Source organism: Pipistrellus hanaki (genome assembly GCF_964339955.1).
Source record: "Pipistrellus hanaki genome assembly, chromosome: 18".
In the NCBI taxonomy this organism is placed as follows: domain Eukaryota; kingdom Metazoa; phylum Chordata; class Mammalia; order Chiroptera; family Vespertilionidae; genus Pipistrellus; species Pipistrellus hanaki.
In genome coordinates, this window is record NC_140520.1 from 31,875,999 (window position 1) to 31,903,115 (window position 27,117).

General features: G+C 59.8%; 1 protein-coding gene across 1 annotated transcript; it reads right to left on the reverse strand.

Annotated features, from left to right (window-relative positions):
- Positions 1-27,117, reverse strand: MFSD4A (major facilitator superfamily domain containing 4A). Its single transcript, XM_084865887.1, has 10 exons — positions 26,786-27,117; positions 17,135-17,333; positions 16,033-16,293; positions 12,763-12,931; positions 12,234-12,349; positions 10,216-10,389; positions 6,509-6,656; positions 3,135-3,205; positions 1,841-1,961; positions 1-725 (listed from the first exon to the last, which is right to left on the reverse strand). Exons 1-10 carry the CDS (start codon positions 27,013-27,015, stop codon positions 670-672), a joined length of 1,545 nt encoding a protein of 514 aa, XP_084722013.1. The 5' UTR covers positions 27,016-27,117; the 3' UTR covers positions 1-669.

Genomic DNA, 27,117 nt, shown 5'->3' on the forward strand with positions numbered 1-27,117 from the left:
TGAAATTTTAACAAACAGCCTTTATTTTATTTTTTATAAACTGGTAGGAGCTAGCCCAGCATACCACTGAGTTAGTGTCCCGAAGAAAGCAAGATTCGACGTTTCCTTGTGCTGTTTCAGATCACGGATGAGCTACTGATACCAGCAGCGGGAATCTGAGGGACTTTGGACTAGGAATCAGGAAAAAGCACACAAATCCTATGAGCATGCCACAGAATAACTTGGGGTTTGTTCTGATTAACTTAAAGTCGATCTACATAGAACAGTGATCATCAAGCTTTGTAGTTTCAACCTGGGTTTTCAAAGTCCTCTGAGAGTGATCGTCAAACCCGGGGTGCGGTCCGGGCGGGAGGCGGCCAGTGGAGAGGAGTGAGGATCGTCCTCATCCCCCCGCCCCTGGGCGGGCATCCCGGACAGCTCTGACCTCGTGTCCCCAGGGAGGAGGAGAGTCACCGGAAGAGCCGGGTAGAGTCCTAATGATTTGCCCAGGGAGCACCCCGATACCAGAACTGGATTTGATCTCCTCTAAGCCGGTGTTTAGTGGAGAAGACCTGACCCGCGGCTCCTGGGGGGCCGATCGCCTCCGCTTCCACCCAGCTTTCTTCCACGCTTTGGGCTCTGCTGGTGCTCAAGAGGCTGGAGGTCTTGGCCTGCCTCTTTCCCCCACTTCTATCTCTGGTAGTGCTCGGCGCTTTCCGTCCCATGTAGTCTGTCCTGGGGAGGAACTGAAACAACAACAATAAAAACCAGGCGGCACGTTTCCGCGGCTCTGACGGAGCTGCAGGTGGCGCCGCTTCTGAGAGCTTCCCCAGCCTTGGCCTCTCTGCCGCTCGTGGCTCCTTAGTGAATCGGGTGGAAAAGTTAGACTTACCGGTTCTGGCAGCTGTAGGTGGAGGCAGTTTGTGGAGACTAGTGCCTGGAGCTTAGGGACCATGTCTTTCTTTTTGTCTCCCTTGATTAGGGAATTAGTGAGGTGTTACTCATTGCACCTTCAGCAAACGCAGCTTGAGCGTGGGGCCTAAAGGGAGGGCCCTGTGCTGGGTGCTGGACCAGACGGCTGCTGGTACCGGGCACCTCACAGCACGACTGTCATTAGAGCTGACTGGGGGGCCCCATTGCTCTCCTGGGCTTTACACTGATTGCTTACGGCGGGCACGTGCCCACCTGCTGAGAGAGGGCTGTGGCTGCCCGTCCCTCCAGACTTAGCTTTTCACGGGGAGGACGAGGGCTCTGGGGACCCGGCCGTGGGCACGGCTGAAGCAGTTGTGGGGATGTAGGGGGCTTGGGCGGGAAGGCAGGGGAGGGCTCAGGCAACGAAAATAGCCTTGGGACTCCCCCAGCCGGGTCCTGCGGCCGGGAGACTGCTAGGTGTGCCTGTCCTGAGGAGCTTTTCTTTGTCCCTTGGCCTGAGCACTTCTTTTTGACAAAAGGATTTGGACTCGAGTCAAAATCCTAAACTGCAGAGAGAGGGCCAGTTGGGCTGAGTTCCAGCCAAGGAGGCAGGCTCCGCCTCTCGGGGCCCCGTGCAGGCCGGGCGAGCCCTGGCCCGCGGTCCTGAGGCCCGTGGGACGCAGGAAGCCAAGGTCACGTCCATGCCCCTCTCCTGGCAGAGAAACCGTGAGCCAGCCCCTCCTTGGTGCTCCGGGCCTGAGAGCGCAGCGCACACAATCGCCCGGCAGAGCAGGAAGAGGGGAGAGGAAGCGGTGGAAAAGCAAACATTTCCTTGCATTTTTCTTGGAACCGAACAGCCCTGGTGGCGTGCTGAGGGCCAGACGTCTCCCTCCCACGTCCTCCCCGGCTCCGCCTCCCTCCCCGTGTGTGGAAACAGCCTCTTCCCTACCTGATGGGAGTCCAGGGTGCATCCTGTGGAAAAACAGGAGCAAGATGTAGAAGGCGAAAGCCAAGCAGGCAAAGATCACGCCGCAGACCAGGAAGCTGTAGCTGCCCCGCGCCTGGAACACCTGCCAAAGGGGAAGGCACAGAGGCGCGGGCGTCAGGGCCTCACGCGGAGATGTGTGGGCGGAAGCGGCCCTTGGCAGGCTTTCTGGCCACGCCGAGGACGCCACCCCAACGGACAGGAGCGTGGGCCGCAGAAACGTGTTGGCCTCTCGTCTCAAGGTCATGTTTCTGGAGGAGACGGAACTCCTGCTCTGCAGCCGGGGTCGGACCCGGGGACCCGGCGTCCCTCTCAGCTCTGGGCCTGGAGCCTTCTGAAAACATCCCTCTCTTCCTTACACCACCCGTCACTCGGGGTTCCTCTCCCTACAGGGCCTGACCAGAACTTTGCAGAGGATACATGGACACGCACGCGCGCGCGCACACACACACACACACACACACACACACACACACGTGCGTCAAAGCAGCACATGGAATGCCCATGGACCCACCACCAACTAAAGCAATTAGCACATTTCCTCTGTAGCCTCCACACGGAAGCCCATCCGAGTCCCCCTGTTTGCACACACAGGGCCCTGGGCGATGCAGCTCCTCCCCGCCCAGCAGGCCAGGGCAGCGGGCAGGGGAGCAGTGAGGAGGGGACTCCGGAGACGGAAAGACCTGGGTTGGGAGTCGTCCGGACAGTCCCTAGAAGGGTGAGGACCGAGGAGAGCTGCTTAGTTGACCTGGGCTACCGTACGCTCTGCTGCAGAAAGGGGTGGCAGTGTCTACACTCCAGTCCTCAGTAAACAGCAGGCTCATTTCCCCTGGAGAGCACATGCCCAGTGGGGGTGGGACAAGAACTGGAAAGCTGGCCGGGGCCAGGGCGGGCGCAGGGTGTGGGCAGGAAAGCCGGGCCCTTTGCAGGTGGCCCGAGGCTCCGGGAGGCAGGCAGAGGGAGTGGCCAGTGGAGAAGCGACGGACAAAGAACTCTGCGGCTCGGCCTATCCCAGGCCCGGGAGCTAAGTGCTCCCACGGGGCCCCCTGGCCCCGCTCCCAGACAGGACTTGTGTTTGTGTTGGACGCTCACATCCCTTCCCAGCTCCAGGTTCCCCGTTTGGAGGCTCAGCTTCCAGGGCTGGCTCAGCAGCCGGGACAGGTCACACCACGGGTGCCCTGTTTGCCTTCGCACCTGCCTGAAGGAGCGCACCCCAAGTGCTCCTGTTCTCCCCCCGCCCCCCGAGCTTTCCACTTACCCAGCCGACCAGCATCTGGAGGGACATCTCGCCCAGGCCGGCCCCTGTCACCAGCACGGTGGTCGCACAGCCTGGGAAAGAGGAGGCTCGGTTTAGCGGGAACAAGTCCGGAGACAGAAGGCGGCAGGCCTGACCCGGTGGTTTCGGGAAAGGGCCGAAGAGCAGCACGGCTGCCCAGGAGGACCTGCCGTTCCTAAGGTTCCTCAGACGTTAGCTCCCAACCGGGCTTTGGGACGCTCGGGTCCTGCTGGCATTACGACCCGTGTTCTGAGACCTTCAACTGTTCCTTGTCTTCTTGGGAAATTCCAAGTCGCTTAGCCTGGCATTTGGGGCCCTTCCCAATCTGCCCGCCATCCACCTTTCCACAAGGACCTCCTGACCCCAGGCCCCTCCACTCTGGGCAGAATGGTGTCCTGGCACTGCCCTGGCCAGCGCACCGCTCGCCAGCCTGGCACCGACGTTCAGAGCCCACACTTCAGAGTCAGCCTGGTCCCACGCCTCGCCGTGTCCCTGCGGCGCTGTGACCTGAGGCCAGTTCCCTCCCTTTTCTGGGCCTCGGTTCCCTCCTGTGAAATGGGCACCCCAGGGTGCTGTGTGGGTCACTCCAGGGTGAGCCATGGAGTGCTTAGCACAGTCCTGGACAGAGCAAGCCCCGGAGCCAGGCCAGCGCTCTGCTTACACCCTCCAGCTGGCCTCGGGATCGAGCCCGAGTGCCAGGCGGGGCTCCCAGGGCCTTTACAGCCTGTGCCTGTGGAGAGCCAGACTCCTCTCACCCCTGCTGGCAGGAACCATCAGCTTCGCACCTGCCTGCTCACTCACACTCACCCCCTGGTCCCTCACGTGCACTCCCCGCTCCTCCTCTGGCAAACTCCTGTTCAGCTTCCAGTCCTGCCTGGATTTCCTTCTGTTCTCTCCTCCTCCCATCCCTCAGCCTGGGTGAGCCGCTGCTCCTCTGTGCTCCCTCAGCTCCCTCATCCCTCTCATGTCCTCGCACCCCTCCTGGGTCTCCACCCTTCACCAGCATCTCCCCTCCCAGCCTCGCCCACTGGGGTCAAGCCCCCGCGAGGACGTGCCTTGGCTGTTAGTGCAGTGGGTGCATCACTGCTGCATGCGCTGTGGCCGACGGACAGAAGACGGTGTTTCTGAATAAAGCAGTCCCTCCCTGTCTCTGCCCTTTCTCTCACACTGGCCAGCCCTCCCGCCCTGCCCCGCCCCTCCCCAGAATGCCTTTCCTTTTTCCTTCTGCCTTTCCAAATACCGGGCCAGCTCAGTCCCATCTCTCCCAGGAGGCCACGTCGAGATTTACCACTGGCCACTCCCTTCTCTGAATCCCACTCATGTCTGTTCCTCCCATTCATTTGAAAACCTCCCAGGTGCATCAGGTACTGTGATGAGCACTGATGAAGAGAGTTAACATAGATATTGGGCCCCTGGGAGCCAGTCAAGCTGCTAAGTCAAAAGCTTCACATTTCCTCTAATGCGCAAACCATCCTCACAGCGAAGTCTTGGCACCCCCACTTTCCAGAGGAGGAGACTGAGGCTCGGAGGGGAAGGAAATCGAGTCACAGAAGGCCACAAAGCCAGAGAGAGGAAGGCCGGACGGGTACTCGGGTCTGCTGACCTCACAGCCCTCGCCCGGCCCTTGTGCCCGGCCGGTGCCCCGGGGAGTGTGCTGTCAGGAAGAAGATGCAGATAGCCAGGTACAGAAGCCTTGAGGGGATCCGACGTGAGAAGCAGAGACAGAGGAGGGGGTACCTTTCCGTGGGGATCAAGGAAGCTTCCGGGAGGGATGGAGTCAGAGCCGAAAGGTTTTCATGCAGAAGGTTCATGTGCCAGGGAATGCCAGCTCCAAGGGAGAGAAGGGTGGGAGAAGGCGGGAAAGGAAGAGAGCTCCATGGGAAGACGCCAAGGTCTCCCTGTGGAGGCAGCTCTGGGACGGCTGCGTGAGGGCCCCCCGCCCTGGCTCCGCGTTAGAATCACCCAGCAGCTCCCGACCAATGGCATCAGACCCGGAGGAGAGGAAGCCCAGGTGCTGGGCTGTGTAACAAGTGCCCCAGGTGATTCCAATGGGGAACCGGCACAGAGAACCTCTGATGGGGGCCAAGGTGAAGGCCAGGAGACAAGCCAAGGCAGCAAAGGAGGCGACCAGATCCGGGGAAAGCTGGGTGCTTCGTCCTAGCAGGCAAGTGACGAAGGCCCGAGCCAAGGCAGGGTGGGGAGAAAGGAGGAGAAGATGGGTCTGAGGGATCGTTTGCAGAACCAACCACTGGACCTCCTGTTATTACTGTTAAACTCTAGCCCTTGCTGATCACGTAAAACTCTGTGGGATGCGGTGTGTGACCTACATCACCATTATTTCCTGACTTCATTTACTCGCTTGAGGTTTGGGGATTATCCTTAGATTTCAAGGATCATCTCATGGCCATGTACTAGCAGCTCTAATGGCTCTGACACCACCCCCACCCCACTACACCAATTTCCCCCCTTCCTCCTCAAAAGAAACCATCCGTCTTTAATGCTGCTTTCCCGACACTCTAGGCCTAGAGTCTAGGGCTGTGGTCGGCAAACCGCGGCTCGCGAGCCACATGCGGCTCTTTGGCCCCTTGAGTGTGGCTCTTCCACAAAATACCACGGCCTGGGCGAGTCTATTTTGAAGAAGTGGAGTTAGAAGTCTAAGTTTAAAAAATGTGGCTCTCAAAATAAATTTCAATTGTTGCACTGTTGATATTTGGCTCTGTGGACTCATGAGTTTGCCGACCACGGGCCTAGGGCATCTCCAGGCACTTCTACAGCAGCAGTCGCCAGCCTTTCGGACCTCCCGGACCACCGTGGTCCGCGGACCATCCCTGTTGGTGACCGCTGTTCTAACGGTAATGTTACCTGTTCAACACACAACTAGTTTCCAACGATTTTCGCTACCAGCGTTTGAGAGGGCACAGAACGAGCAGGAAACGAGTGACGAGAACTCGAGGTGTCTACATCAGAGAGGCTGCGTCACCACCCCCAGCAGCGGTGGGCGCTGCTCCAGTGCTGTGTGTGGGGCAGCAGCCACGGGACAAGTGGGGGGTGAGGGGGCAGGTGTCAGACACCTCTCCCGGGCTGCGGCTCCTGTGCTGTGGAATGTCCACGCATGTTACACACAACGCCAGCTGGGGGGTCAGGAGAGATCACTGCGGGGGAAAGGAAGTGGGCGAGAGAAGCGTGCGGCTCCTCTGAGGCCTGAAATCACACACTGAGGTACCATGTTGGAAAGGGGAGCCCTCTGGATCAGAGCAGCCCCCTGCTGAGCCTGTCCCCACCATCACAGAAGATGGGGGGGAGGGACGGGAAGGAGCAGCCCGCCCCGCGCTCACCCTGCACGCGTGCACGCTCACCTCGGTACTGCAGGATGTCCTCCGTGTAGGCCAGCATGCTGGGGAAGGTGCTGCTGAGGAACAGGCCCAGGCAGGCCGTGCCCGCGAACAGGAAGACGACGTTGTAGGAGAAGGCGAGGAGCACCAGGTGCGTCACCACCGCACCGACCTGTCACGGTGGGGACAGAGGTGATTAGAGGCTGGGAAGCACGGAGTGTCCATCAGAGGAGCCACCTGGAGGAGTCGGTCTCCTGACCTGGACAGGGAGGCCTTAGTGTGCCACCCGGTGGAAGACGTGGGGACTGCACCTGCCGTGGTCCCAGCTGCCAACGGAGCCCAGAGAATGTGAGGCCAGGAGAAGGTGAGCCCACCCAGCCATCGCCAATAAATGGCCTACTGCCTACGCCCAAGAAGTGCTTCGAGAGGGGCCCTGACTGTCCCCAGGGCCCTGTGTGTCAGCACAGGGAACTCCATCCAAGTCATGAGCTCTGTGCCTCCTGGCTGGAGGCAGGGGTCCCCCACTCCTCATGAGGAGGAACTGCTTCTTCCTTAAAGTAAGGTGATCAGATGTCCCGATTTTTAACAATTTGTCCCGTGTCCCGAGGCGCTTTAAAACGCCGCTGGATGCAAGACAAATTGTTAAGAATTGGGACTGTCCCGCCAAAAGCGGGGCATCTGGTCACCTTACCTTAAAGGCCCCAAGTTCGCAGAGGAAGCAGGAGAGGCGGTGGTGGCTGCAGGGTCCCCAGCGCCCAGGAGTCCCGGCAGGACGCCCACAGAGGGTCAGCGGCTGTGGCAGCTCAGGGTGGCTCCCCCCAGATTCGGCTCAGACTCCACGGGCAGATGGTAGCCCCTGCGATGTGCTAGGGGGCCAGCAATCCTCCTAGTTCAGTCAGAGGACCGCCCCATGGGAATGTTTTTGGTAAAACAACCTTTCAAAAATTTCTTTTAAAAATGTGTTTGTCGTCCTGGCTGGTTTGGCTCAGTGGATAGAGCATCGGCCTGTGGACTGAAGGGTCCCAGGTTTCATTCCCGTTGTGGTCACATGCCCGGGTTGTGGGCTCGATCCCCAGGGTGGGCCATGCAGGAGGCAGCCGATCAATGATTCTCTCTCATCATGGATTTGTGTCTCTCTCTCCCCCCTCTCCCTTCCTCTCTGAAATCAATAAAAATATATTTAAAAAAATAAAAAATGTGTTCGTCAATGTTGACTAATTTCTATGCAAAGTGCATCTGGGCCCAGCTGGTGTGGCTCAGTGGTTGAGCATCAGCCCGGGCACCAGGAGGTCACCAACTGGGTTCCTGGTCAGGGCACATGCAGGAGTCAGCTGATGGAGCTGACAGATGTTTCTATCTCTCTATCCCTCACCCTTCCTCTCTCTCTGAAATCAACTTTTTAATTTAATTTAATTTATTTATTTATTTATTTATTTATTTATTTTAGAAAAGCATATGGGAGGAAGCCCAGGCAGCAGCGATTTGCAGCCAGAAGGCCCAGGTGTAAGTGCCCTCTGTTGGGCCTCAGAGTAGCTGATCTCTGATCCCTAGCCTTCTGCTCTGCAAGGGGCCACAAAGCCTCACCAAGAAGTAGCAGGACACAAAGCTGACACGGGCTCTTCAAGGGCAAAGCTTAGACAAGTGTCACTCCCGGAGTCTGTGTGAGCTTTTCCTAATGTCTCAGGACATACGGGTCTTCTGCAAGCCCCAGAGCACTGAGGTAACATTCTCCTGGGTGAGTGCATCTGTTTCTATAAAGTAAGATCCTATATAATAAAAGCCTAACATGCTAAGTGTCTGGTCGTTCATTCAACCAATCGAAGTGTAATATGCTAATGTTATGCTAAGGCAGCTCAACCGCTCGCTGTGATGTGCACTGACCACCAGGGGGCAGACGCTCTGACCAGTAGGTTAGCTTGCTGCTGAGGTCTGGCCAATTGAGACTGAGCGAGACAGGCCAGCCATACCCTGGAGCCCTCCCAGGTCCCTCCCCAGCATCAATCATGCACCAGTGGGGTCCCTATGCCTGGCCTGTGCTCTCTCGCAATCCAGGAACTCAGGAGGGGGAGGACCGAGAATCCGATTCTCCCTTTTAAAAACCTTCACTCTGCTCTAACTGGTGTGGCTCAGTGGATAGAGTGTCGGCCTGCGGACTCAAGGGTCCCAGGTTCCATTCCGGTCAAGGGCATGTACCTTGACTGCGGGTACATCCCCAGTAGAGGGTGTGCAGGAGGCAGCCGATCGATGTTTCTCTCTCATCGATGTTTCTAACTCTCCCTCTCCCTTCCTCTCTGTAAAAAATCAATAAAATATATATTTAAAAAATAAAAATAAAAACCTTCACCGTGCGTGAGCTTTCATCGCCGTGCCTCTCGTGCCTCGGATGCTTCAGACGTTCTTCCTTCTCTGAGACCCAGATGCCCACCCTCTCCTCGCTACGCAGCTGCCCTCGTGGCCTACGGGGCGGCCACCAGCAGGGCCTGTGCCCTCACTGCTCTCCACCTCTTCTCCTGCCGGGCACCGTGTCTCCGCAGCTCCCTGACCTCCCCACTGCCTTCCCCGCTGCTCTTCACCCCTCCCCTCCCCCTCCCGGGGCCCTCTTCCCTCAGTTCCTCTCTGACAACGGTGTCTTCACAGGCCCCAACCCTTCAGCTCTGCCTACAACCAGGCTCACTTCACCCTGCCTCCTGCCCAACAGAACTCCCTTCCACTCAGAAGTATGTGCCATGCTCTCCCCTCCACCTCCAACCCCCTCCCCTCCCACCCTCATCTCCTGAGCGTGGCTTCTGCCGTCTGCCTTGAACAGAAATTTCCTTCTGGAAGGTCGTAAACCCGTACAAGGCAAATCCAAAACCTTGCTTGAGACTCATCACGTTCGGTCTGTGTAGCCCCAACAGTATTTCCTAGCCCCCCCACTCTGCTAGAAACCCAACCCAGGAGAGGACTTTCTGACAAGAGAGGGGCTACGTGGGAAGGGAGGGAGTTCCAGTCCCTTAAAGGGAGGTTTGAATAGACCTGGTGTCTCTCCTCGAGCAGGGGTGTTATGGAGGGCAGTCCGGCCCTCCCAGGAGGTTGGGTAGAGACCTTTCTGGAATCCAGAATCCGGACCCTCGGTCATAGGTGGTGGCAGAGATACATTTCAGGGTGAAAGCTAAGACCCATCCCCCAGGCCCCGACTTCCCGCCTCCTGGGCAGACCAGTTCCTGGAAGGCGGCCCACATGCCAGCCTGGCTACCTGAGTTTCAAAATGCAAACACCAGGCTCCGGCCCAGGGCGGGCGATTCTGAAGGCCAGGGCTTCCCTGGCTTCCACTGGTCACAAGGCTCTGCCAGCTGGGCACCAAGGAGGGCACGGGACCAACGCCAGAACCTCTTCCCGGGCAGCTAGGTTGTGAGCTGGGACCTACCCACACACAACAGGAGTCCCCTCCTTCCTTGTCGGAGCACCGATGGGGGGAGGGCGGAGGGAGGAAGGGAGCATCGATGGGGCTACATGGGCAGGGAGTGAGTTCCCATCCCTGGAGGTTTAGACAGACTGTGTGCCCCCTCTAAGGTGCAAGAGTAGGCTCCACCTCCTGCATCTCCATCCCTCTTCACCAGCATCTCCCTCCCTCCACCATGACACCCACCCGTGGGCAGCGTTCGGTCCTGAGCGAAGGCCTGGGCCGCCATGGCAGGGCCAGGAGCGGATGGTTCTCCCGAGGCTCCGAGAAGCGCGCGGAGGCCACTCACCAGGTTGATGAAGACCATGGTGGCCGGCTTCACGCGGGAGGAGACGGGGATGGAGACGAGCTGGCCCAGCGTGATGAAGCCCCAGAAGAGGCTGGGGAGGTAGCCCGCCGTCTTGTGTCCCACGGACAGCGGCTCCTCCACGGCGTAGCTGTACACGAAGGTGGAGTACGCGCCCTGCGGAGACGGGCCCGCTGAGCACCCCGAGGTGTGGCCGGGCCAGACCGCGGGGACGGGACGCCCTGGCCGGGCAGGTGGGGGCGGACAAAGGGCGGGCTTAGGGTAAGGTGACCAGATGTCCCGCTTTTGGAGGGACAGTCCCAATTTTTAACAATTTGTCCCGCATCCCACGGCGTTTTTTTTTTTGTTTTTTTTTAAATCGGGACTTTTTTAAAACGCCACGGGACAAATTGTTAAAAATGGGATGTCTGGCAGAAACCTGTTTGGCTCAGTGGATAGAGCGTGGGCCTGCGAACTGAAAGGTCCCGGGTTCGATTCCGGTCAAGGGAATGTACCTTGGTTGCGGGCACATACCCAGTGGGGGGGGTGCAAGAGGCAGCTGATTGATGATTCTCTCTCATCGATGTTTCTAACTCTCTATCCCTCTCTCTTCCTCTCTGTGAAAAATCAATAAAATATATATTTTTTTTTAAAAATGGGACGTCTTGCCAAAGCCGGTTTGGCTCAGTGGTAGAGCGTCGGTCTGCAGACTGAAAGGTCCCAGGTTCGATTCCGGTCAAGGGCATGTATATTGGTGCGGGCACATCCCCGGTAGCGGGTGTGCAAGAGGCAGCTGGTCCATGTTTCTCTCTCATCGACATTTCTAGCTCTCTATCTCTCTCCCTTCCTCTCTGTAAAAAGTCAATAAAATATATCTTTTTTTTAAAAATGGAACGTCTGATCACCTTAGCTGAGGGTCCAAGATCACCCAGTACTCAGGCAGGAGCCGAGGACAGACCCCGGGCGCCAGGGCTCCCGGACGGCACCTGCGTGGCCTCGGGGCCCAGGGAGGGCGGAGGCTCCGGGGCCAGATCCCGGCCCACTGCGTGTCCTGTGTGTCCCGATTCCTCAGAAAGCTTTTCGCCGAAGGACGTTTGCTAACGTGTGTGTGTGTGCACAAGCATCTCATTTGACAGATGAGGGCGGAGCAGCGACTTTCCCGGGTGACTTTCCTAGCAGGCAAGGTCAGCACCGCGAGGTGGGTCACCAGCACCGGCCGCCAGGACTTCCTCCCCGGAGCGCCCCTCCTGTGGCCATCCGTGAACCAACCTCTCGCACCGTCCCCGTCTAACCCGTAGAGATTTCTAGGAAAAGGAGTTACACAGTGTGACAGAGGTCCCCGGCGGATGGACCGTCGGCCCCGGTCCGTCTGCGGCTGGTTTGTGGGACAGGGTGAGGGAGCTCCGGTGCGAATTGTGTTCCCGGGAGCGGAGTGCCCCCCGTGTTCACTGGGCATGACCCCTGCTTGGCAGAACAGGGCTCTGCTCCTTAAAAAAAAAAATCGAGCCAAAACCGGTTTGGCTCAGTGGATAGAGCATCGTCCTGTGGACTGAAAGGTCCCAGGTTCGATTCCGGTCAAGGGCATGTACCTTGGCTGCGGGCACATCCTCAGTAGGGGGTATGCAAGAGGCAGCTGATCGATGATTCTCTCTCATTGATGTTTCTAACTCTCTATCCCTCTCTCTTCCTCTCTGTAAAAAATCAGTAAAATATATTTAAAATAAAATCAAAATCGGGGTAGCCTGCCCTTAGTAGCAAACTGACAGGCCCCTCTCTCCAGAGTTCACAAACATGGAAACCATTGTCTGGGACAGAAGACCGTGCTACCTACCAAGGGGCTGTGAGCGATTCTGGAGACAGTCACCCCAGAACTTTCATTTGAAGTTTCGGATCGACTGAACCCCAGGTGGGGTCTCCAGGAAACCTCCCTGCCCCTCTCCCGCTCTTGCCACCCCCAGATCGGAGTCTCGGGCCGAGGGCCCCAGGGAGGTGCCCCACCCCCGCCCCGAGGGCAGGCTCACCGTCATCCCGTCGGTCACGAACAGGACCAGGGCGGCTGTGACGTGGGTGGCGAAGAAGGAGTAGGGGGCCCCTTTGAAGTTCCTCCTCTGGCAGCAGCTGAACAGGTCCTCGTGGGCTGATGAGACAGAAGTGCAGGGCTGAGCCTCGCCCCCGCCCCGGCCCCAGCCCCCTGCGTGCCCAGCGTGGAGGACCACTCCCTGCCTCCTCTCTTCTCTAGCTTCAACCAGCCACCCGCTAGAATCAGCCCCTGTCCACCTCACAGTCCTCGTGGACGCGAGGCTCAGAGAGGTCAAGTAACTGGCCCCAGGTCACACAGCAAGGCTAGGCAGAAGGGAGGCTGCAGCCGGAAGTCTGCCTTCCCGGGTCCCTCGGCCAGGCTGCTCCATCCACCTCCCGCCTCCTGAGACCACGGGTGCCAAGGTCCTTGTCTGACCTCTATGGCCCGTGACCTACGTCACCCCAGGGGGCGGGGTTCCTGGAGAGGCCTCGGTGCGGGGCGGTGGCGTGAAGGTCCGTGAGGGCCCCCACCTGGGTGCGCCTGCACCTTCGGGGGCAGTGAGGCGGCGGCTTCCTTCTCCGGAGGCTGAGTCTCCAGGGCGAGCTCGTCCGCGGACAGGAGCAGCGGCCTCCTCTGCGGGCAGCAGGTCAGCAGCCGCTCTTTGGACAGCAGGTACAGCACGGCCAGGGGCACCGGGAGCTGGGGGTGGGCAGAGGGTCAGGCCAGCTGTGCTCCCATCAGGCTCCCCCCGTCCCACGCCTGGCCCGTGGCATCCGCCTGCACGGTCTGTCGGTCGGTCGGTGGGTCGGTCGTGGGCACAGGTCCACGTGGTCCTGGGAGAAGACGGCTCTTTTCCGAGGGCGCCCACCTGAGAGCCTCGACCCTGACCCCGCGCAGGTTTGCTGGGACTGCTGCCCAGCCTGACCTGCCTCTGTTTCCCTGAGAAGACGGGGACGTGCCACCTGCAAAGCTTAGACGCGCCCGGGGCCTCTGCGGGCCAGGAGAGGTGCCGCAGGTAAACTCGTTTCTAAAGAAGTTCCGCTTTGGTTCATCTCGGCTCTACAAACCGTGCTGGGGGGGTTACGATCCCCATTTCCCAGATGGGACCAAGGAGGCTCAAGGTTATCGCTTAGTCAGAACCTGTTGGAACTGGAAGAGACCTGAGAGGTGAGACAGAGACCCAGCGGGCATTAGCGCGGGTCACATGGCTGATCAGGGAAGAGCAGGGCCGACACCCCCCCACCCCCACCCCGGGCACCCTGCTTCTGCCCAGCGCCGTCGCCACCTCGGGAGTTGTCTGGGTGATGTTTCACCCTGAGGCAGAGGCTGTCCTCAGGGGCTTGGAGTCTAAATGGGAAACAGAGACTCGGACTCCTTTTGATTTAAAAATGCCTGCCACAGCCCTAACCGGTTTGGCTCAGTGGATAGAGCGTCGGCCTGCAGACTCAAGGGTCTCAGGTTCGATTCCAGTCAAGGGCATGTACCTGGGTTGCAGGCACATACCCAGTAAGGAGTATGCAGGATGCAGCTGATCAATATTTCTCTCTCATCAATGTTTCTAACTCTCTAGCCCTCTCCCTTCTTCTCTGTAAAAAAAAAAAAAAAAAATCAATAAAATATATTCTAAAAAATAAAAATGAAAATGACAATGCCTGCCACAAGCAACACACCCACGCCCAGTGTTACAGTGGCCGCTTAGGCGTTATGAACGCCCAGAGCAGGGAGAAGGGTCTCCTGTCTGAGGTGCCCGGAGAAGCCTCTGCCACCTCCCTCGGGTGCCCTGCATGTGTCTAACCACCTGCTGCCAGGAGGGCCTCACCCAGTCCGGCCTCTGCCCTTGCTGCCGCATCCCACCAGCTCCTCCTCTTGGGAAAGAGGCGGCTCGGGAGCTCTGGAGGTTTCCCTGAGGCCGCGGGCTCCTCCGGCTGACGGAGGGGGGAGGGGGAGTGTGCCTGGTGTGGAGCCAGCCTCCCCCAGCCCGCAGCCAGGCCGGCTCGCTCCAGCATGTTCCAAGCCACCTGCGCACCAGCCTGTGCTGGCACCTCCCTCCCTGCGGGCACCGTGGCAGCCTCCCCCGCCCTCCAAAGCAAGTCCAAGGTCAGACTCTGCCCGGAGAGTGAGAGCCCCGGAGTGGGGCCGAACGGAGGGAGACAGCTCCCGCCCTCAGGAGGCCGGGTCTGGGGTGACGAAGCTCTCCCTCCGGTCTGATGGGGACACGGGAACCCACGCGAGGCCGCGGGTGCAGAGGGCCCGATGCCCGAGGGAGGGCCAGGGCACACGGCTGCGGAGGGGTCACTCGGGCGGGGCTTCCAGGGAGGCGGGTGGTGGGGAGACGTCACACCTGGCATTGCCACAGGAACACACTGCCTCTTCAGAAGAAGCCACCTTGGACGTCAGAGAGCGCCAGGTGGGCAGTGTGTGTGTGCGCCTGTATATATGTATGTGTGCATGTGTATATGTGTGCATGCATGTGTGTGTGTGTGTGTGTGTGTGTGCACGCATACCCACCCACCATTGCCCACATGCTCGCTTGCACGGCCTCATTCCCTCTCTGTGGGCGGTTTACCTTCAGACACAAAGTGATGGAAAAGGTACGAAAACCCCACAGCAAACAAAGCGCCTCCAGCCTGCACCTTGGGGGCAGGAGAAACCTCCAGCCTCCTGGCCCCAGAGCCCCGGCTGACATGGCTCCGCTCCTTCCCTGTGCAGGTCTCCTCGGACATCATGGCCCAATGCGGCCCAGCGCACGTTGTTCCCAAGCAGGGATGGGCAGGCAGGAGAGGGAAGGAGCGGAGGGCGACGGGAAGATTCTGTTCCGGGAGCAGGAGGTTACAGAGGAGGGGGAAGGCCCCTGAGCAGTGACTGCAGGCAGGAGGTTGGGCTAAGAGTCGGGCTTCCAGTCTGGCCTGGCCTCTTGCTGGCCCCCATGATGGCGCTGAGCCGTGACGGTGTGACACCGAGGCTCAGAGCCCCTTTCAGTGCCACGTGCATGGCAGCACCCCGGGTCCCAGTGGCAGCTGGCAGCCTCCAGTCTTGCAGGAACCCAGCTGGCCCGCCTAGGGGGTGACAAGTCCGCTTAGTGCAGGAGAGGCTCTAAGGCAGAGTGACGAGCCATGCGGGGACTCCACCCCCGTCAGCAGGCCAGTGGCCACCGAAACACTGCCCACTCCCAGCCCCTGCTGGGCCCAAACCGGGAGGCCAGGGCTGCTCCTGTGTTCCCCGGAGCAGGCCAGAGGCTGGGGTGGGGGGATCTCCCCACTCTCCTTCTCTCCGCCCCAGCCCAGGCTACCCTGGGAGGACCCGGCCTGGGTCCCAGAGCTGCAGAGGAGGTCTCCAGCCAGAGACCAGTCTGTGCTGACGGGGAGGGTGTGAGCTGGGGCCTCAGAGGGGCTCAGTGTCTGACCCAGTCCAGTGAGGTAGTCAGTCTCCATTCAGGAGCCCAGAGAAGAGCCCGCCTGGTCTGCAGCCTCTGGCCCTGGGTCTCCTTTCCCTGACAACTGGCAGGTGGGCCCTGCCTCCACTGGGCCAACCCTTGCCCTGCCCTGTCTCCCCGGAGAACTGCAGTCACATCACAGGGCGCCCCCCTGAAGGCCTTAGAGGTGAGCTTCTGCAGCCGTCCTTGTGCTCAGGTAAATCCTGGGGGTCAGCTCTCCCCATCCGCTTGCTTTCTCGAGGGCACTCTCAGCCTCAACCCATTTCTCAGAATCGGAAAAATCCCCAGCAGGAGTTGGGATGGGCTGGTGCTCACGGCCGTGACTGACGGCTAGTCCTGCCCCGCCCGCCCCTCCCCGGGCACTCACGTTGATCAGGGCCATGATCCAGAAGGCGTAGGACACGCGGGTCCTTGCTCCGTCCGGCGGGGACGGCCCGGGGAGCGTCTGGTTGGCCCCAGGCCGGGCCCCCGCGTGGTGCTGGCCCAGGACCTGGGAGGCGTGGAAGAGGTGGCTGCCGGCGGTGACGTTGACGGTGCCGTTGGCCAGCAAGCAGCTGTTCTCCGACAGGAAGGGGTCGGCGATAAGGGGGCTCAGCAGAGCCCCGAAGCCCACAAAGAAATGGAGGACCTGGGGGAGGAGGGGTGGGATGGGGGTGATGGCTTAGGCGTCATACCCCACCCGCGTCTGCGTCCCCTTGGGGAGCCCCTGCCCGGCCCAGGGGGAGCGAGGGTGTGGGAAGGAGAGGGAGTGAGCTCCCCAGCCACCGCGTGTCCTGGGATGGCTGCTCTCCCTCCTTTCTCAAATCTTCACCCCCAGTGAGGGGCTATTCCCCCGTTAGCATCCACCAAAGGGAAGGGATTTGGGAAAGGGAAAGGCTGGAGGCCCAGGTAACTGGAGGATGAGGAAACAAGAAGAAATGCAGCTGAAACCAGTTTGGCTCAGTGGATAGAGCGTCAGTCTGCAGACTGAAGAGTCCCAGGTTGGATTCCAGTCAAGGGCATGTACATTGGTTGCGGGCACATCCCCGGTGGGGGGTGTGCAGGAGGGGGCTGATCGATGTCTCTCTCTCATCGATGTTTCTAGCTCTCTATCTCTCTCCCTTCCTCTCTGTAAAAAATCAATAAAATATATTAAAAGAAAGAAAGAAAGAAAGAAAGAAAGAAAGAAAGAAAGAAAGAAAGAAAGAAAGAAAGGAATGCAGAGAGTGGAAGGAGACAGGAGGCAAACAGCCCTGTCACGCCACTTCCCAGGGACAGCAAACTCCCTGGTTGGTGTCCAGACTCCCGGGACCACCCTGCAGGCAGGGCTGTTATGACATCCAGAGCCGCTGGCCCCGCTGGTCACACTGAACTGCACCCGCTGCCGCTTCTGCATCACCACCCGAAGCCCGGGCAGAGGGGCTGGGAGGGACGGACGGACAGAGGGCCAGGCCCCGCCCCGTGCCCAGCTCGTGCCCATGCGGGCTCACCTGGAGGAAGATGGCTGAGTCCTTCTGGTAGATCCTCACCAGCTGCATGTTGGCCACGGTGTCGATGCAGCCCATGGCCAGGCCGGCCAGCGCCATGACGGAGGCCAGCACCTTCACATCGCGGCAGAGCGGGATGACGGCGAACACCAGGGAGATGGTCAGCGAGGAGGCGAAGAGGGCCCACAGCGACTGGGCCAGGCTGCGGGGAGGAGGAGGAGGACGCGGTCAGGGAGGGGCCCGGGGCCCGCGGGGCAGGCCCCCCATGCGGCGGTGGAAGGAAGGAGCGCTGGGAAGAGGCTCTGGGTTTGCAGGCAAGATGTTTAAGGAGCCCAGGCCTCAGGGGCCGTGTTGGGAGTACTGCGGAGAGGATGTGCAGGGACAAGTGGGCCTTAATATAGTGTGACTGCTATTATTTTATTAGCAGTAAACAACGAGTCTATATTGTTTACCTTTAAATGCTTAGAGGGGAGTCTGGTTTGAGTATCTCAAGGGAACTGGGCCACATGCATGAAGCACCATCGCCTGAACCCAAGGCCCCACAGTGAGGTGTCGGGGCGATTTGGTGACCCCTCGACGGGCAGAGCTGTTGGGCCCTGCATCTGGCAAGTATCTGGATGGGGGGCTCTGTGGGCACCCCCACTGAGAGGCATCCCCCGGAGCAGCCCACCACAGGCGGGCGGAGGGCCTATCCCCCGCGAGGGAATGAATGGATGAGAGAGGGAATGAATGGGGCGCCCAAGGCTCTATCCAGGTCTTAGCACCCCAGAGCAATTTTTATTTTTAAAATATTTTTATTGATTTTTTTTACAGAGAGGAAGAGAGAGGGACAGAGAGTTAGAAACATCGATGAGAGAGAAAACACCCATCAGCTGCCTCTTGCACACCCCTTACTGGGGATGTGCCTGCGACCATGGTACATGCCCTTGACCGGAATCGAACCTGGGACCTTTCAGTCCGCAGGCCGACACTCTATCCACTGAGCCAAACCGGTTTCGGCCCAGAGCAATTTCTACCGAATGAAGAGAAAGAAAATCAAATTGCACTTGACTAAAATAAGTTAATGAAGTATACGTGCTCCTCGCTCCTCTTCCCACCTGAAGCATGGATGTAGGAGAAACAACTAGAGGACGCAGAAGATGTCCCAGGCCGCGGTCTCAGAAAGGACACAGAACGGAGTGCCCTGACGAGGGAACGCCACCCGAGGAGAATGCCGACTGCCGTTCAGGAACCACAGAATAAAGTGCGCCCTGCCCGACAGCCCCTCTCGGAGGGAGGAAGGAAGCCCCGTGTTTCTGGGACCGGCCTGCAAGGCTAAGGTGGGGAGGAAGGAGACGGGGCAGCAGGAGGTTCTGGGCGGGAGAAGCTGTGGAGTTACGAGGCGTTGGGAGGCCCTGCCGGCCTCTGGCTGCCGAGCGTGGGAAGGCGCAGGGCACGCGGCAAGATGTGCCTGAGACGGCAGCTCCCCCAGACCCTGCTGCCGCCGCCTCCCCCGGAGGTTCCGGCCTCTGCGCCCCGGCTCTCCGCTCTCATCTCGCCCATCTCTGATCAAACCCTTTATCAGAGGGCTCTGCGGGCCGCAGCAGTCCGTTGCTTTCTCTTTCTTGTCTCCAGGCTGGTCTGCCAGATTACCGACTGTGACCCCGGCCTGTTCCCACTCCGCCCGGTGTGAGGGGCGTGAGAAAGCTGGCTCAGCCGGCCGCTGTGAGGAGAACAGGGACGCCCGGCCCCGGCCCCGCCAGCCCTGCTCTGTGGCCCCCGGCGCTGGCAGCCTGGGCTGCCCACGGAGCTTCTGCTTCCAGCAACCTGGAGGCTGCGGCTCAGCTGCCTCTGATGCCAACACAGGAGATGCCCACCCCCCACGGGGCACAAAAAACGCAGGACTTTCATAACAGCTCTCCTTCCCCTTCTTTCCCCTGCACAGATGTTCAAGGAGCCCCGATGCTGCCCCCTCCTGGCTGGCCTGACTTCAGGGACCCCAAGAGGGTCCCTCTCTCCTTCAAAGGTCCCCTGCGCTGACCCAGGACACTCGGTGACATCCCCACCACTCTCTCGCCACCTGGGGAAAGCACAGGTGCCCGGGTACAGGAGCTCCCTGAAGAGCTGGCCCGTGGCCAGCTGCCCGGAGCCCTGAGTGAGCGCTCGGTCTCCGTCCTGGGGCAGGCGGAGGGACCGGCCGGGCTCAGCCACCAGACGGGAAGGTGCCGGGGCGCTGGAGGAAGTTCACACGACAACGACTAACGCTTGTTTAGCGTCCAAGACACCTGCACGTGACCGTGCCTGGAGGCAGACTTGGCCATTTAAAAAATATATATATTTTATTGATTTTTTCAGAGAGGAAGGGAGAGGGATAGAGAGCTAGAAACGTCGATGAGAGAGAAACATTGACCAGCTGCCTCTTGCACACCCCCTACCGGGGATGTGCCCCCAACCAACGTACATGCCCTTGACCGGAATCGAACCCGGGACCTTTCAGTCCCCAGACCAACGCTCTACCACTGAGCCAAACCGGTTTTGGCGACTTTGCCATTGTTGACCCAAAGTACACTGAGGCTGAGAAAGGCTGAGAAAGGAACTGGCAGAGCCTGGACTCAACCCCAGGTCTTGCATGCCATGGTCCACGTCCATGGAGGAGGGCATGCATGCATGTGTATGTGTGTGTGTGTGTGTGTGTGTGTGTGTGTGTGGCTGGAAGGCTGGCATTGGGCCGCAGTCCCAGCCAGGTGGGGGTGGCCAGCAGGGAGCATGAGGGAGCCTGTGCAGAGGCTGGTCTCAGGAAGCAACGTCACAGCCACAGTCGCTGGAACAGGAGCCCAGGTCCCTCTGCTGATGTCTGGGAGCTCCAGGCGCACTGCTGGCCTCCTCGCCCCCTCCTCCCCGCCAGGCATCCGCTGCCGCTGTGCATTGTGGGACCCCGGGCCTGGCACTGTGCTCGGCCCGAGGAGGTGCTGAATGTGGCTGGGAAATGGGACGAGGGCCTGAGGAAGGTCTGTCTCACCCCAGCGCTCAGGATGGTGGCTCGGAGAAAGGAGAAAGCATGGGGGACTGGGAGGCTGGTGGGGGACTGCAGGGGGCGGCAGAGAGATGCCAGGAAGGTGCTGAGTAAGACAGCAGGGGCTCAGGAAAGGGGCTGGGGGAGGCTGGTGGCCGGCGGGCTGCCCTGTCCAGGCTGGACCCTCTCACCCTGTCATTCTTGAGAAGGACACCTGATGCCCACAGGGGCTTCTTGTGCCCAGGCCCAGTGCCAGGCAGGAGGGAGGCATAGAGGCGGGCAGGAAGGGGAGGCGGGGGAGCCTGCCCGGGAAGTGCCCTGCCTGCCTCGCCTGGCCCTGCTGGGCAGCGGTGGGGGCTTGTCACCACTGGCCGAGGCCGAGGCGAGCTGACCCATCTGGGCCTGGGCTCCTGGGCATGAGGGGATGGAGACTGTTCCCAGAGAATGGGGGCAGCTGCCGTCCTCCCTGCTGGTCCTCCCGCTGGTCGGCAGGGCCATTCCTGGGCATTCCCAAACCAGCCGGAACCAATTTCTTTGGAACAGAGAGGGACCCCTGGGGCTCATGTTCTGGCGGCCAGAGCTGTGCACCGTCTGCTTCCCGAGACCAGGCTCTGCACACTCCCCCCTCACCATGCTCCCTGCTGGCCCTCCCTCCCTCACTCTCCCCCGCCCCCCCCCCCCCCCCGTGCTTCCTGCTGGCCACCCCTCCCACACTCTCCCCCGTGCTCCCTGCTGGCCACCCTCCTCCCACACTCTCCCCCGTGCTCCCTGCTGGCCACCCTCCTCCCACACTCTCCCCCGTGCTCCCTGCTGGCCACCCCCTCCAGCCAAGAAAAAGGAGTCTCAGATACACCCTAGAGCCAGAAAGAAATATACAAACTGGCTTGGCCACTTAATGGTTTGGTCAACGGCCCCTTCTAGGACGATGGATAATTGAAAATTATAAAATAAAAATGTTGAAACGGCGTTGGCAGTGCGGGTACGGTGGGATCTGTACTAGTCAGTGGAAGCCTGGCCTGGCCTCCACCTTTGCCACTCCGCAGTGGGCGGCCTGGGGCGGCCCCGTACCCGTGGCTTCTGCGCCTCAGTCTCCTCCTGTCACCGGGGGCAGCAGGCTCTGCCTCACAATGCTGCTGGGCAGTCAGTGCTCTTCCAGCCAGTCCTCCTGTGCTCCCTCATCCAGCTCTTCCCCTGGCCCTGCAGCCCCCTCCCTGCGGGCGCCCCCTCCCTGCGGGCGCCCCCTCCCTGCGGGCTCCCCCGGAGAGCACTGCCAGGCCCAGAGCAGCACGCCCCACAGGAGGGCACAGGCTGGGCTGTCCCCGCGGCAGCACCCTCTGGGTGGCCCTGAGGCTGGTCCGGGGACAGCTAGAGTGACAAGGGCCCAGGAGGCCTCCCTCATGTTACAGATCAGGAACCGGGCCCGACAGGGAAGGAGGGCCGGGTGACACTGAGCCCGGATCCAGTTTCTCGACTCGCAATCCTGGCAGGGCCCGCGTGGAGTCGTTGCTCTGCCCTCCCCTGGTCCCGGGTTCGGGGTCAATCAGGCCGGTTCTGGGAAGAGCCCCAGGCCCGGGCCCAGTGTGGGCAGCGCAGGGAGCGCTCCTTAGGAAGCTGGGAAACGTCCAAGTTACTCATTACCAGCTCCGCAGGGAAGGTGGGAGAGAACAGGGAGGGAGGGCGCAGAGCCAGGCCAGCCCCGTGCCTGGTGGTGGCTCTCCCGGAGGTGCCAGCCCCGCCAGGGTGCTGGGTGACCTTGAGCAGACGCTGACCCTGTCGGCCAAGTGCTCGACCTCGCCCAGACGGCACACGTGATCCCTCACCTTGACCTGGCCTCGTGCGGCCCAGGGGCTGCTGGGCTTCACAACAAGGACGACTCAGGCCTGTCCTGCCTCCCGCTGTGGTGTCCTGGTCACCACAGACCCAGCGACCCCGGGTTCGCCAGGTGAACAAGCCGCTGGCGAAAGACACGGAGACCAGCCAGGGCCCAGAGCGGAGGGAGGAACTGGCTGTGTACTGTGTCCCCGCAGGGGCCAGCCCCCGGGGAAGCGGGTCTGAGAGTGGCCCGGGGCGTCCTGCACAGAAGGCTGGATCCTGTGCAAGGGCAGGAGGGAGTTGGAGCTGGATCATGGGCAGGGCAGGAATTGAAGGAAGGAAGGAAGGAAGGAAGGAAGGAAGGAAGGAAGGAAGGAAGGGAGAGAGGGAGAGGGAGAGAGGGACAGAGGGAGAGAGGGAAAGAAGGAGAGAGGGAGGAAGGAAGGAAGGAAGGAAGGAAGGAAGGAAGGAAGGAAGGAAGGAAGGAAGGGGGAAGAGAGGGAGAGGGAGAGAGGGACAGAAGGAGAGAGGGAGAGAGGGAGGAGGAAGGAAGGGAGAGAGGGAGGGAGGGAGGGAAAGAGAGAGGGAGGGAGAGAGGGAGAGGGAGAGGGAAAGAGAGAGGGAGAGAAGGAAGGAAGGGAGGGAAGGAGATAGTGAATGGGGCAAAGAGGGGAAGCACTCAATAGGCTTTGGTTAGGAGGGTGGATCCAGGAGAGAGGCCGGGAGGAGACAGGAAGCTTGCAAAGCCATTCACCTGCCCCGATCCCATTCAGATAACGGGGTCTCCTAAACTGCCCAGGGTGGTTAGACAGGTCCCCGGGGAACCAGGAAAGAAACTCTCAACTTTTGTCCAAATACCCCCTCCTCCTTCCTTATGTGAACTATTTCCTGCTCTCCAACGGAAGGTCTAGTCCCCATTCTTCTGGCCCTCATTTGCACCCTTCTCCCTCTTTTCCTGCATGTGTGGCCTCCTCAACAACTCTCTCTGCTAGGAGAGAGACAGAGCTAGAGCGAGAGCGAGAGCGAGAGCGAGAGAGAGAGCGAGAGAGAGAGAGAACACACAGCATGCACACCGGCTCCTCCCCTGCACCCATTCTAGCACCCAAGGCTTTCCACACCCACTCCCTCCAATGCATGTCTCTGCAGCAGCATCCAGAAATGGTTCAGCCCTGGCCCTGGGTCTGGGGCCAGCCGCAGGCAGAACTGCACAGGAATCCCAGAGAAAGAAGCTGCCAGGACTCTCCTCTCCAAGGCTCTGCATCTCTCCACTCCTCTGCAACAGCTGGCCCTCTGCAAGGTTCAGCCACCCCCCTCCCCCCCCAACACACACACAAGCAGGAGCCTGTGCAGAAGCCAGTAATCACTTAAGCTGGAAAGCACTGGCAGGGCATTAGCACTTTAACGGAGAGGCGGAGAGACGGGGAGGCCCCGCGGAATCGAGCTTTAGAGGCTGGTTTCAGGGCTGGTGGAGGTTGTGTTTGTTGGGGGCGGGGGGGGGGGGGGGGGTGGATGGGGAACCATGATGAGCTGCCCAGCTCCGGCCAGCTGGTGACTGCCATTTACAGACCGGCCCGCCTGTGCTATCACTCCGTTTCCACGGCTTCACTCTAAACCAAAGGGGAGGGTTCTTCCCAACATTTCGTCCTGGGGGTGGAAGGACTGAGGTCCAGAATTTGGACCTGCTCCCCTTCACCCGCTCCCTCCCATCCCATCCGCCCTGCCCTACCCCCACCCCTCTGCCCCCAGCAGGAAGCCCGAGGCCCACAGCTTCCTTCCCAGGGGTGTCAGCTCTGGGAGAGCCGGCCGTGCGGGCCCAGGAGCACAGGGGACATATGCCTTGTACCCCACAGAGTTGAAAAGAACCTACTCATAGAGGCGCTTTACGGTATCTGGTTCTAGAGACAAATAAATGCCTGGGTTCACACCCAGACTAGGCCTCTTCACAGCTGGGGGACCTGGGGCAGGTCTCTTAACCTCTCTGTGCCTCGGCTCCCTTCCCAACAGTAGAACGCTTCCGGGTTGCTGTGAAGGGTAAATGAGTTGATATAAGTGGGGTGCTGAGGGCAGTGCCTGGCTTTGGGTAAGCGCTCAGTAAAGTTAGTTATTATTAGTGCCACGATCGTTTTTCTTTTCTGCGAGTAGGCTTTCTGCTGCAAGACCCTTCCCGCTGCCTGTTCAGAGCCCCCTGTTGAGGAAGGAACCTGAGGGAGGTGCAGGGCCAGCGAGGACGAGACAGCCCACCTGGACATGTACCTGCCCCTTCACAAAGTCCGGCACAACAGCCAGCCGCTTAGAACCACACTCGTTCCCCTTTCGGCTCAGGCAGGGAGCGTTTGTAAATCAAAATACTTAGAAAACAAGAACAAAGCCAGAAAAACACCTCCACCGACCTCTAATGAAAGTCCAGGCAGATCGCCCCACACCTGTCACAATGGCTGCCATCAATAAACCAACAAGCACGTGTTGGCAAGGACGCGGGGAAAAGGGAGCCCGCCTGGCACCATCGGCGGGATTGCAAACGGGTGCCGCCACGTTGGCAAAGAGGACGGAGGTTCCTCAGAAAAATTAAAAGTAGAACTTCCCTAGGACCAGCAATTCCACCCCTGGGAGAAATTGAAAACGCTAACTTGAAAAGACAGATGCACCCCTCCATGGACCGCAGCCGTATTTACGATAGCCAAGCTATGGAAACAGCCCGAGTGCCCATCCATAGACCAGGGGGTAAAAATGTGGTGGTACGGCCGGGACTGGTTTGGCTCAGTGGATAGAGCGTCGGCCTGCGGACTGAAAGGTCCCGGGTTCGATTCCGGTCAAGGGCATGTACCTTGGTTGCGGGCACATCCCCAGTGGGGGGTGTGCAAGAGGCAGCTGGTCGATGTTTCTCTCTCATCGACGTTTCTAACTCTCTGTTCCTCTCAATTCCTCTCTGCGTAAAATCAATAAAAGATATTAAAACAAACAAACAATCAAACACCGTGGTGGTATGTAAATACAACAGAATATTACTCGACCACACACGATGAGTGAAGTCAGGCCATTTTTAAAAAATATATATATTTTTATTGATTTTTTGCAGAGAGAAAGGGAGAGAGATAGAGAGCTAGAAAGGTCGATGAGAGAGAAACATTGACCAGCTGCCTTTTGTGACAACCTGGATGGACCGAGAGGCTACGTTGCTAAGTGAAATAAGTCAGACAGAAAAAGTCAAATACCAGGTGAAATCTAAAAAACCCCAAAGGCAAGCAAAACAGAGATAAACTCACAGATACAGAGAACAAACTGATGGTTGCCACATGGGAAGGAGGCTGAGGAGGATGGGTGAAAAAGATGAACGGATGAAGAAGTACAAATTTGCAGTTATAAGAATAGGCACAGGCTGTGAAACACGGCACAGGGAATGCAGTCAAGAATATGTTAATGCCTGCGTACGGTGCCAGATGGGTAAGAGACTTATCAGGGCGATCAGTTGACAAGGTATATAAACGCCTAACCACTATGTTGTACACCTCACACTAATATAATATTGTATGTCAAATGCGGTTCTAAAAGCAAATAAATAAATAAAAAACACCTCTAGGCAGAATCAGAATGGATCTTAACGCTTTTAAAGATTTTCTGACTCTCCTATACACCATATCCTGTACAAAACCCACAGAAACATTAGTATTCACAAGGAGAGGCGCTTATTAAGAGAAGAATTCTTCCGTTTACAAGAGAATTTCGCAGTGGGGTTAATTGCTCCCTAACGGATCAACGTTTTGCCATTTGAGTGGCTTAACACGGGGCCCATCTGTATGACACCTGTGCCCTCTCCACCCGCTCTGGAAGCGAGGTGGACAGGAACACCTGCCTCCACGGATTCCTCTAGGAATGAGCCCAAAGCGGTAGCCCTTGGCCCAGCACGGCCCCCCGAGCTTTCTCTGGGGGAGCCCTGCTGTGGTTCTGCTGCCAGGCTGTGGGCCTGCGCCAGCCCCTGCAACTCGGAAAACCGCGCGGCCGCCCGCGCCGGGACTAGGAAAATCTCCCAGCAGCTTCTGGCTTGCAAGCCATCTACCCCCTGTTTTGGCTCTGCTCTCCCAGCTGCACCGGAGAGCCATCCTGCTACCTTCCCACCCGGCTCCCGGGAGGCAGCCCCATCCAATCGGAGCAGGAGGCTGCAGCTCTTCACTGAAACCCAAAAGGAAGTCTCTGGGGCCATGCCAGGTACTCCCGGGCCAGTGCTGGGCAGAGGCCAGCCAGGGAGGAGGAACGGGGTGAGGGAGCGGAGGGGACCTGGCACAGGGACAGGGCCACCTTACCCCGCTCTGGGTAGGACACCTGCCCCTGCCCCACAGGCCCTGGAGGGAGGTCTCGCAGGTGAACCAGCTCTGCTTCCAGGTGCCCTCTTCCCCCAGTGCTGGCCCCTCAGCCTGTGCCACCTGGGACCCGCGACAGCTGATCTGAACTGATGGCGTGCGCGTGGGCAGAGTTCGCTGCCCCGGGGGCTCGGTCCAGCCTCAGCCGGCTCTGGCACCTCGCGGGCCCGGAGGGGACCCTCCCACGCTCCTTCCACCTCACTTCCAGTCCCCGGGGGCAGAGGCTGAGGGCGGACCTCAGCCACGCACAGGAGGGACCCTCCCTACAAACTCCATCACCCTCTCCCCGCTGCCGGGTGTGGGTGGGGGAGCGGCTGAGAGCTGGTTGACCCCCTCCAGGGTGAGCGGCGGCCAATAAACAATCCAGTCTCGGGGGAGAGTCTTCCGGGAGCTGGTGTGGGTGCAGGCATGGGGGGCGCGCAGCGGGCGGAGGGGAGAGGGGTCGCGGGGATGCGCAGGGCAGGGGCGGGCAGGGGCGGGCAGGGCCCCACTCACGTCCTCTTGAAGACGCCGCCGAGGACGCTGCCCAGCAGGAGGCAGAGCTGCTGCGAGAAGAAGACCCAGGAGATCTGGGCGAGCGAGCTGTGCGTCTGGCAGCGCAAGTCCAGCAGCGTGGGCCCCAGGAAGGCGATGCACAGGCCGAAGCTGAAGAAGACGCTCCAGTAGGTGAGCGTGGGCTGCAGGTGGCGGCGGAGCAGCCCCGACAAGCGGCCGTCGCAGCCCATGGCCCCGGTGGCGGCTGCTGCTGCCCGAGCGCCGCGCCGAGTGCCGCCCGCCCGCCCGCCGAGGGCCCGGCCGGAGCCGGCGCCCGGGAGGGGCGGAGGCCG